At 30.9% G+C, this 12,307-nt stretch overlaps 1 protein-coding gene across 1 annotated transcript; it reads right to left on the reverse strand.

The window, feature by feature from the left end:
• Positions 1–6,997: 6,997 nt before the first annotated feature.
• On the reverse strand, positions 6,998–11,030 carry LOC25482514 (protein TIFY 6B). The gene is made up of 7 exons (XM_013611089.3): positions 10,799–11,030; positions 9,969–10,093; positions 9,312–9,604; positions 9,136–9,220; positions 8,439–8,760; positions 8,200–8,257; positions 6,998–7,471 (listed from the first exon to the last, which is right to left on the reverse strand). The coding sequence occupies exons 1-7, from the start codon at positions 10,872–10,874 to the stop codon at positions 7,345–7,347; spliced, it is 1,086 nt and encodes a 361-aa protein (XP_013466543.1). The 5' UTR covers positions 10,875–11,030; the 3' UTR covers positions 6,998–7,344.
• Positions 11,031–12,307: the final 1,277 nt, after the last annotated feature.

Consider the following 12,307-nt stretch of genomic DNA (forward strand, 5'->3'; position numbering starts at 1 on the left):
TGAAGCAAGGCGATAGATAGCCCTAAAACGTTCTTAGACCGTAATTATAGTCAAAGGAAACACTTATAATGTCTAAAACGACAAAAAATGCAATTAACACATCACAAACCGCCTAAACCTTGGATGTAACGTCACATTCCATATTATGGGATGATCCAGGTTTATAATCTGAAATTTTCAGAGAAGGATTTGAATTATAAAATCCAAACCATCCCAGGCTGTGCTAAAACTTGAGTTTTGGAGGGTTTTGCATGGTGCATAAAACATGAAAAAATTAAACGACGTAATTAAACGGCGTAAAACAACATAATAAAATAATGATGATGAAAGAGAGTGTGTTCCAAAATGTTATTTTGAACTTGATTCAGTTGCCCTGCCAACTTTCATATTTCTATTTCTAAAAACAAGATCAAGTTCATAACAAACTCTTGGTGTTCAGATCCACCAAGTAATGTTTCAGAGTTCTTTCTTTGTTGTGTTTTACAACAAATGAATCAAACATCTTATACAAGTTGATGTGCGTCATGGACCAGATAAATTGTCGTTCACCCTGCAAAATATGAGTTTTAACACAGGTAATGTAATTTCATCGACATACATTAAATATAGCAATTTCAAATACATTAAAAAATTAAACTACATAATTCAACAACGTAAAACACAACATAAAAAATTACATATCATACAAACTTACTTCTTCATTTGGTTCCTCCATGCAAGCTCTGATTTCTTCACATGTCCGGGGCCGGATCAAATTTTTTCAAATATCTTCGAAAGATCTTACCAACGAAATCTCTAACTCGATTGGTCCTTTAGTATTGTACTGACCAAATATTGAGAACATGGTTCCCACATCTTTCTCGTTCCTAAGTTTCGTATGGGTAAACTGTATGCTTCCATTTGAGCCAGTTGATGGACGGCGATACTCGTCACTGTCCACCCTCCTTGTGTCTTTGTGGTTGAGTCGACAATTGATTTGATCCAACTGATCCTTCAACCCATACAATGTGAAATCATTTCGAACCCGAAACAAATTGGGTTTTCTCATGTTGTAGTAAAGAACTACTCCCTCCGTTACTTTTTAAGTGTCGTTTTAGAATTATAACACAAAAATAGTGAAGTGTATTTTTGCATTTTTTTTCCTATTATACCATCATTTTAATCCACTAATAATTTTCAATTTTTTTGCACACATTTTATCTTTCCAATAAATTTAATATGTAACGAACAATTGTTAGTTACTACTCTCTTTCTCCAACAAATTCCTATTTTTTTGTGCGGTTTATCTTGTTTTTGATCTTGTATCTTGTCAAATGAGTCTTCAACTACTTCTCCATCTTCAGCTCCCATCAGCAGTTCCAATGAAGTTTTCGACTCTTTCTTTCTTTTGAACATTCATGGAGGCTTTTATTTTTCTTCTCTGAGATCTATTCTTTTACTTTGCACTTGAAATTTTTAACAACTACTCGTATTATTTATAGATTTTTTTTGTCAAGTAGCCAGGCTAGAATTCACCTTTTTCAAGATGAATAAGTGGGGTGTCCGGGATTCGAACCCCGACCCCTGCATATAATAATGCATGTCCATGCCATCTGAGCTATGCTCACGAGGACTTATTTATAGAATTTTTACTCTTCATGGAACTATTATCATAGGTAACAAAAATTTGTTTAAATTTGAAGATACAAGAAAAAAATTTGTTTTAAAAGAAAACAAACAAACTTTGTTTAAAAAAATAAATTTTAGTTTTCCAAATATATATCATTAATTAGTTTTATTGAAAAATATAAGAATAATTGCCAAAGGGTATAACTGACAAATCGTACCCTTAAAATACCAAAACCACAGTTAAATAGGAACGAAAAATTCACCCTAAAAAGACACTTAAAAAAGAACGGAGAGAGTAGTTTGGTGTTTAGATCAATGACCGAAGTGTCCTTGATTATCTAGTGTGTTTTACAACAAATGAACAAGCGCACCAAATTATAGAAGTTTTTTGTGCAATGGATCAAAGAAATTGTCGCTGTAATGTGAACCATAGAAAAATTATGTACTTGACTGGTTCAAAATATAAAATTCGAACCATCCCTCACCTTATAAAGTACGAGTTTTAACATACTCTTGTACTTGTACATATGATATTATCCGACCATTTCTGATATAGTTTAAGATTACATAATCTGAATCAATTCAAAGTATGGACAATAACTTGGTCAGCAAGACTAGCTCATTCAACACTGTTTTTTGTCCCTTGTCTAGTCAGACCATTTTAACTACATTTTTATTTACTCTAATTAGTGGATTGTTATACTCTATGCACCATTCTTCACAAATTCCCTGATATAAATACCCACAAATTCTTCTCAAATTTTCATTATATTTCACATTCTCTCCTTTTGTTTTCTTTTACAATGTTTCATTGTTGTTCTTTCATAAAATGGTTTGTTTTACCTTTATCCATGGATAGTATGAATGGTCAAAAGGAAATGCCTCACTCTGCGAATTGACACCATCCGTTTGAGTGTAAGTTTGCTCTTTTAGGTCTAAGGTTGCTCATCATAATCTCTTTCTCCCACCATGTTTAGCATTACCCCCTCCTCTCCCTTCTTAAAACGAGAGAGGAAACAAGCCTTACTTCAGTCTCCGTCCTCCTCCATTTTCATCTATTAGAGATTTAGCTTTAGGTGTCTAGAATTGTAATAATGCTAATTTTAATGTAAATGTACCTTGAAAGTATTGAACTATTAATAAAATGAGAATTTGTACCATGCTCATCTCTTTACCTATTGTTTGTCATTTTTAATTATATCATCTAGTGATTATGTAATATGAAGTCCTTGACAAAACAAGGTTTAAGATCTTATAATTCAAAAATCTATATAAATGAGTTTATGTTATATAATCCGAGCAAAAAGTATTTTTGAAAAAGAAAAAAAAAATAGAGCGTGTAAGAAACACACGAGGTAGAAAATGTAATAATCTAAGAACAATGTTCAATTTCGTCTTCCAATGACAGATCATCGCCACTTAACAAAGATTTGTAAACTAGGTGATTGCCTTCTTGACTGAGAGTCATCGACTAGCTCCAATGACTAGACCCACAATCATCAATCTTACATTTCATTTTCTCTTCTAATTCCATACATATTTACAACAACAAAACCCCCAAATATATTAAATTCAGATTGTTTGTTTGTTCTATTAGAAAATATAATCTCCAGAATAAAAAAATAAAATTTTTTTTTAGGAAGAAGTTAGTAAGGGACAAGTTGAGACATGTTATATTTGGTCCCTAACCGAATCTTAAATTTTTACTCCTTATGCCCAAACAAATTTGATGTTTTACGAGTTAAAATAAGATTAGGTCTATTTAAGACGAGATCAAGTTGAGCAAAGAACAATTGAAATAAAATTATAAGATTTTGTTTTTAAAGAACATAAAATTATAAGATGATTATTCAATTATAAGTGAAAGTTGAAAATGAAATATTGATTTTTTAGAATTTTATTTTGCAATGTATTGAAACTCAAAGCATAACTCTTATGATAATACTTTAATACAAGATTCCTACCTAAATTTGCGTAGATTTTGCATTGAAAATTTGACTTATAAAAGCCTCAATAGCAAGCTAATAATTATGGGTAAGAGTCCTTCAAAAAAAAAAAATCATATGGTTAAGAGGGTTGAGATGTATTATCCTCAACCATATTCAATACTTTAGCTCATCTCTAGCTCTAGCTGAACAAATTCAATATTCTGCGAGTCAAAATGAACAAAATTGCTATGTTTATTTTAATTTAGTTAAAAGAAAATGCTAACTTGTATTCTTAATGGTCTGTTTGTTTAAAGAGAAATAAGGAAGAGAAAAAGATAGAAGAGACAAAGAGAGAAGAGATAGTAACTTTCTCTTGTTTAGAATGAAGAGAAATAAGGAAGAGAGATTAAAAAATAGTGGGACCTACCACATTTGGTTTCTCCTCACAGTAGAGAAGAAAGGAGAGAGAGAACACTATTCACTTTGTTGTTCCATTATTGCCCTTGCATTAAAATATTATATTCTCAATCTATTCACTTTATTGTAGGGACATCTTAATACTTTTATAAATAATCAACACTTCTCTCTTCTATTTCTCTCATCTCTCTCTTATAACAAACAACACATCATATCTACTATATTTCTCACATATTTCTCTCTTCTCACTCTCTCTCTCTCACCTATTTCTCTCTTCACAACTTCTCCTCTAAACCAAACACACCCTAAGACAAATTTAATGAGCCAAAAGTGGGAATAATTTGGTGTAATAGATGCATTTGAATTTTTTTTTTTTTACTTTTGATTAATTGAATGCACGAAATTCAAAGGAATGTTTCTATTTTTGAGTTGTTTAATACTCCCTCCGTCCCATAATATAAGCAAAAAAATCATATTTTCTTTGTCCCAGAATATAAGCAAAAAGGACACACTTTTATCCTATTTAATCTTGTTTTTTAGAAAATCTTTTTTCTAGAAAAACTTTTGTTTATTCTCATAAAATTAAATGTAAATTACATTCAATTTTTTCCATAACCAATAGCCAATGAAAATTGGTTTTACATCTTCCTATAAAACTTTTTCCAAAGAAAACACAAAAAACTATACTCCAAATTCTTATGTTTTAATTTTTTTAATAAGTGTGATTTTTTTTTTTTGCTTATAATTTAGAACGGATGGAGTATATGCTCTTAAGACACAACTTAACATGACACTTTAGTTAAAAAGATGTCAATGTAATATCTTATGATTAGGTTTGAAAGTTAATTTAGTTAATAATTTAGTCCTTATGAGCTAACTACATTAAATAATATATGCAAGGGTCTGAGTTTGAACCCCTGACATTCCAATTAAAACATCCACAATGAAGACACTCAGTTTTGGATACTAAAATGGATCTCACGTATACACACCACTCATTTATAATTTTTTAATATTAGTACATAATAAACACCCAATTCCTCCAATCCATAATTTCACACAAATTTTTTAAAAGGTATCCACTAATCAACTATCAATAACTTTATATCATTATATTTCAATTTTATAATATTAAAAAAGTGTGGATCCCACTTAAGAATGAGAGTTTTGAGTGAAACCTTAGGTCTTATAAGACCCTCAATAATTTCTCCAAAATGGAGATACCTAATAAGTACCAAGTCTTTAAAACTTGAGACTTTTCCATTGAAAACGGTCTTATTCATCTTAAAAGGTAAATTTATAGTCACTAAGGTATTATACCAAAAAAAAATTAAAAAGTTAAAATATAGATAAAAAATTAAGTAATGTAAAAAAATTGTTTTACTAAATAGTTGTTAATTAGAAAATGTTAATATTTCATATTTTTCAATTATATTATATTATATTATATAAGATTCAATCAATATGAAAAACCTGAATTTAATATATATAATATAGATTAATCATTTTTTTTTGTGTCCGGGATTCAAACCTTACATATATTATGCATTGTCTCTGTCAACTGAGTTAAACTCACGGGTACAGATTAATCATTTTCTAATACCTATTTTATGTATTTCTTGAATAATAGTTTTATGACAAAAACATAGATAATGAGTAATATGATATACTTATGAATAATAAAAGGGAGTACATAAAATTCCTCAAAATAAATCCTCTAGGAAAAAAAAAAAGTGAGTATATATATAAAGCAGACATGTTCACATGCCTTGAAAACGACCTTTGGAATTGGAAGGTAGCAAGCAACAATTAAAATATGACCTCAAAAGCAAATCACTTTGATGATTGGTTGAAGCTTTGACACATATGCACGCCATGTCAATCTATATATTATTCCTTCGTTGAAAACGTGATTGATTGTTACACCATACCATATAGCTGGTAGATATTTCTTATTGCTATCTTTTCTGCTACACTTTGATTTGAAGTGTTAATTTTTTTTATTTCTTTGGTACCACTAATTATCAACTTTGCATGTAACGGATTTATGTTTTTTATTTTGACAAATTGGCAAATTTGCAAGTGGGAGGCATATATTAATTATGGTTGTAGAAATATTGTCATTATATATCATCTTTCTATTTCACGTGAGTGTTAATGTATGATAGTGAAACCTGTGATTTTCATACACTCGTGTTTACCTTTCTTTGTAGGCTACAATAATATTAATTTAAATTATTGTGAACTTGCTTGACAATATATTTATTTTTATCTCATCACCTCTTTCCATTGTAACAACATTTTGTAAATTTGGTATGAATTCCAAAGGCAGTTTGCAATATGCACCACTGAATTGTTTGTCCTAAAGATCACTCTGATTAATATCAGAGTGTAGTTTATATGCAATGACAATGTAAGAAATTTACACAAACACCCAATCATTTCCTAATAATTACATACATATATAATAGTTATTCCTAAAATACCGGCAAAAATGTCTAAATAAAGAAATATAAGTGGACATTTACATAAAATTATTTTACACCGTTGATGTATACAAATTAAACTCTTAATGTTAAATGCTTAAACTTCAATGTTAATCCATAAAAAACTAGTCCGATAAGTACCGGATTATGATGATTTGGTTTAGCAAAAGTGTTGTAGATCAAACTTTTTTAATGATAAATGTTAGTAGTTAGTATATTATGCTTGTGATGAAAGTTCAACTCATCATGACCTTTTTATCACTCTGACCTCTGTCATTCTAAATTTTTCTTCAAAAGATACTTATTATGCCAATTAGGTAATTGAAAAGTAATTCTCTTATATAACTTACTTATTTCATGACAATTAGATCCAAATAAAACATAACAACACAATACTTTGATGTAAAAAGTATCATTTTACTATCAGATTGATATTCTAAAGATATTTCAGGAACCTAATAAGAGTTTACTTTTCAAAACTAAAACCATCAAGCAGAGGCAATCAGAGCAACAAAAGTAGGATATCTCTTCAAAAAATTTAGTACATCAGAGTAAAAGTAAAATCTAAAAACTAAATATAAATGTATATATATTCGATCTTGGTTTGAATTCTCCAACATATCTGTAACAGATTGTCAGATATAGTTACATAATGGTCTATGCTAATGCTATACTGTTGGAAGCTATGATAGAATCCAACCACTTAATATAAGGTAAGACCCCCCCACAACAAATTATTTAAGGGAAATGCCTACCTATGTATCAAACATACATATCAATCTCAGGATAAGTTTTAATCATGGAAGAAGAATAGAGTCATCTTCTAACAATATTTTAAGTTACATGTTGGAGCAAATGTTCTCCATCTTATGTAATCTCCTTCTATAAGAAGGAGTTACTTACTGTTATCCTTGGTTTGCTACCAGCATATTAGCAGTACCAGTGGTCGCAGAGATGTTAGCACCCATTGAATTCGGCATTTGTGCATCCTCAGATTTCTTGTTGAGGTTATATGGTGCTGTACTCATCACCCTGTATTGACAGAAACACATGAGAATCGTAATGATGTTTCACATGATTTTGATGATACTTGATGTATAAAATTATTTTGGAAGGTGAGTTACTTCTTCCTCTTCCTTCCAACACATCATACCAATTTATTTAGAGGCAAACGAGTAGTATAGACAATATAAAAGTTTAAAATCATGAAAATAAATCTTATGATTTGTGTTGGCCCAACTCAACCCCACAAAACCGGCTAGTAAGATGTGTGCCTCCCACTTTATAAAGACTTTTTCAGGCTATATCACATCTGATTTGGGACGCTTAACAGACCCTCGTCACACCATGAACTTGACATCTAGAGTGTGATCCAATAAAGGGTTGCCCAACAAATTTCGGATAGGCTCTCAGACAGACCATCTTATAATTTGTGTTGGCCTAACACAACCCTACAAAGCCGACTTGTAAGGTGATGTATGCCTCCCACCTATAAAGACTTTTGAATGGGCTCTAAGACCATCTTATATTTGAAGTGGCCTAGTTCAACCTTACAAAACTGGCTTGTAAGGTGAGTTACATCTCCCACATAAAGATTTTTTAGGCTACATCATATCTGATGTAAAAGTAAAACTCTCAACAATGAAAAACTCAGAGAGAATAAGAAATCAACATGTTTCAAGTTTCAACAATTTAAAGATGATAACTTGTTCTATGGAAAAGGTAATGATGAGAAATAGAACCCGTGCATTAGATCTAACCTTTCCTTGCGCTTCTCCAAAAATCGAGCCAATGATGCTTTGCGAGCTTGCGGTATAGCTGCATAAAATATTATATGCCAATTCCATTAAAATCATTAAATACAAACACTAAAAATGATCAAACACATGATTAACTCCATACTACAAAAGGATGCATCCTATATTTATTATAACTTATGGCAAAAGAATGCGAATAAGTAAAATAACATCATGTAGCAAGAATTTATACTGTTACATACCTGATGGAATCATGGTGGTTGCATTGACTACTTTTGGAGTCACAACTTTGCAAGCAGATGTGGTAGGAGTAGGGCCTCTAGATGTTTTAGCAGCCATAAACTCATCACTGCTACTTGAGCCACTCCCTGGCTGTGGACCAGTGTGTGAAGAAACAGATAAAGGACTTGAAATACCAGAGCAGGGTGGTATGTATACAGGTGGACTTATAGGCAAACCATCATCACCTGATGCGAATTTCGAGCTAGATGCCTGAACTTCAGGTTGAGCCCTGTTTGAAGCTGCAGATAAGCCACTTCCAGCCAACAACATGATGGCTTGTGCCTGAATACAATTGATCAAACCTATGTTTAACTTCAGTCAAAATGAAACAAACTTAAGCTTAACTATGAGATGTATGATTTCCCTTTTTCCTTTATACTTGGGCCTTGTTTGGATAAACAACTTAATTTACTTTACAGTAAAATAAAATAGTCATATTGTTTTTATTGAAGCTATAAGCTGTTGTTTTCATAAGCTATCCTAATGAGTTAGTTTATGATAATAACCTGAAAACAGCTTATGGACAATGAACATGTCATAACCTGTTTCGATAAGCTCTCCAAACAGTCTCATACTCTCATTAGTGCTTATGATAGTAGACAAGCTCAATTAAATCAATCCAAGCAGAATAGGTGAATATATATGAGAGAAAAATACCTTCTCAGGAGTGATATCATTGAAGATGTTCACAGTACCGCCATAAAACATGGTAAGTTGAGGAGCAGGTGCAGATGGTTTCTCACTGTTGAAGCATAATATAAATGAGACAAACAAGTTAGTTGAATTCAAACCATTACTCCTAAGAAACATCTCAAGCATTAAACGAAAATTACCATGGTTCAACCAAACCGGCAACAGTACCAACGATCGGAAGAACTGAATGAGGTGCGGTAACCGGTAATCCACCAAGTAGTGATTGCTTCGCATTAGCACCATTTATATTCTGACCAAAAGTTGCAAGATGATTTTTTAGGAGCGGATGTACCGCAGAAAGTGAATTTGCTTGATTGGAAATTGGAAACATCTTCACATCATGATGACGATTCATAAAATTCACATTGTGTTGTACAGGATACTGATTCACAGAAAAATGAATGCCAACTTGTCCATCGTGTTTGAAAGAGTTCTAAATAGTAAGAACAAACAATGGAAGGAAGTGGAAAAAGATGTCAGATTATACTTATTAAATGTGAGATCAAATGTAGACATGATATGTAGCAAAACATCCTAAAATTATGTTCGGATCTGAAAAGCAATTTCATATGAATCATATCCTAAAAAGACTTGTATAATTGATAGATACCGTAAGCAGATTGAACTGAAAATTAAAATACCTATCTGCTCACGCTCGAGTCCAACGACCCTCTAAAAGTGAATCTGTTTTAATCGCTTAAATTTAATGACTTTGAAATCCTGATTAACTGAATGTTGTCCTAACTTCACAATTTTTCAACAAAAAACAGAAATTTAGAGAAAGGATATTAACAAACCTGTATGAAACCAGAAGATATCATTTTAGCCTTATCGTCTTCAGAAACTTTAAAAGGCGTCAAATATGAATGAACAGCGACTTTGTTCAAGAAAGGCCATTTTACTGCTGAAACATTTGAAAAACCTACACATAGCCACAAAGGAATCATTAACATAAGCTAAAATAACTTCATGTTCATAATCAAATTAATCAAGTGATTGAGCTCAAGATTTTTTTTCTTTTAAACAAGCAATGTTAATAATTAGTTGTTAGATTAACATTTTTCTCATTCACCGGGGTTTGAACCCGACTCCCCCTACTACTTAACCCTTGGCTCAAACCAATCAAGCTACTCAACCCCCCGTTGAGCTCAAGTGCTTAACGAGCTTCAGTTAACGCCGAATTGATCAGGAGTAGCTAATGTCGAATCTGGCTGGAACAATCCTTGACCATACTTTATTTACCTTCGGACCAAACTCCAATTTTCCAGGTCTCCTTTGCAGAGAAACCCGAGGATTAAAAAAAAAAAATCATATACTCTACTACACCCTATAATAATCAATTTGGCACACTATTACACGCTTCAATATGGACAAGAAGAAAAAAATTCAAGGATAAATTTTCAATTTTATATGTTAAATTTCACCTTTTTGACATCTATATAAGCATCTGTGTTGTGAGGATTTCAAACTCAAATCAACAAAACTAGTTACAAATTTTATACACACTAAATAAAACAACTTCAAAAAAAATCATAAAATTTAGTAACTTGTTCAACTATTTAATTATTCCACAAACCAAACCAAAATTATAGCTCAAAGAATTAAAAAAAAGAGCAAAGAAACATGCCTGAGTTTTTTGACCCTTCATTGTTAATCTCAGGTGATGATTCTTTTGAGCAAAGACTCAAAAAATCTCTTTCCATAATTTGAAGAAACCCAGAAACCAATGAAAACCCAGTTTGGTTTGGTTTGAATTAGTACAACTGAAATTCTGAAAAGTTTCTTTCTTTCTTAAACCAAACAAAAGGAAAAGCAAGCTCTGTTCTTCACATTGGCTGGTCCCAACAACGTAAGAAAGAAACACCATAAATACACAATTAATAGCACAAACAATAATAATTAAAAAAATACTACATAAAAAAATCGACTATTTAAGTTGCATTCAATAAATGATGTATATAATATATTAAAAATGAGTTAACACTATATTTTTTCTTACAATAAAGATTAGATATAGAGATAGGAGGATGTAAGAATAATAAGGGTCTTGATAACAAATGTATTAAAATACTTTGTCAAAAATACTTTTTAAGGATTTTAAATTAATTCTCTTTTCAACCCTCACTTTTTAATTGGCTTAAACCAATGTGTGATCCACCATTTTAAGTGGAACCCATTTTCAAAGTGTGAGACCCACCATGATTTAAGCCAATTAAAAAATGAGTGTTGAAAAAAGAGTGTCCCTAGCATTTCTCTTGAAAAAATTCAATACTTCAATTTTCGATACATAAAATGTACAAATTTTCCTAAAAACTAATTATATAAAGTCCTTAAAAGTGTCCTTAGAACACTTGTTGTCATTTTTCTAATAATAATAGTAATAATGAATAAAAGTCGAATCATTGGATGAAATAATACGCATCTCTTAAGTCTTGTGAGACTTAAAAGAACGACTAGTTTTTCTTAAGAGTTTTAACGCTGTTGCATGCTGAAGACTTGATTCGAACTCAAGATCTTAATTAAATTAGAAGAGATACATGTCATCTTATTTAAACGTTATTGGGTTGTTTGTAAGAGTTTTAGATGTATTTCCTCGATGAAAAAAGAGTTAATTAGGTTAATAATAATTAAAATAAAAAAATTGTGAAAAAATAGATAATAGGCATGTTCCCACCATGTTGTAGGGCAATAAAAACTAAAAGAAAACCACAAAAGTAGGTTGTTTGATAGCGACGACAACAGTTATTTTAATTGTGAATTTATAGCACCATCATATTTAATTTTTTGTTTATAAAAATATGTAATATACTTAAAAGAGTGACAATTTTGATATCTTTATAATTTTTCACTAATTCCATCTATATTTGTGGTCCAAATCCTATTCAAGTAATTTAAATATGGGTAATGTTAACTTGTATTCTAAGAGCACATGTTAAGAAATCAAAAGGAAAAATACTTCCTCCGTCCCTATATCTAAGCACTATTTTATTAGAGGCAAATGGTGCTTACATATAGGGATGGAATGAGTATTTTCTAAAATTTTGTGCATTTAAATGATTAAAAAGTTAAATATTACATCCGTTCATTTTTAATTGTCATTTTTGAAGAAAAAAAATTGTTTCTAATTAAGTGTCGC

Source organism: Medicago truncatula, chromosome 1, assembly GCF_003473485.1.
Source record: "Medicago truncatula cultivar Jemalong A17 chromosome 1, MtrunA17r5.0-ANR, whole genome shotgun sequence".
NCBI lineage: Eukaryota > Viridiplantae > Streptophyta > Magnoliopsida > Fabales > Fabaceae > Medicago > Medicago truncatula.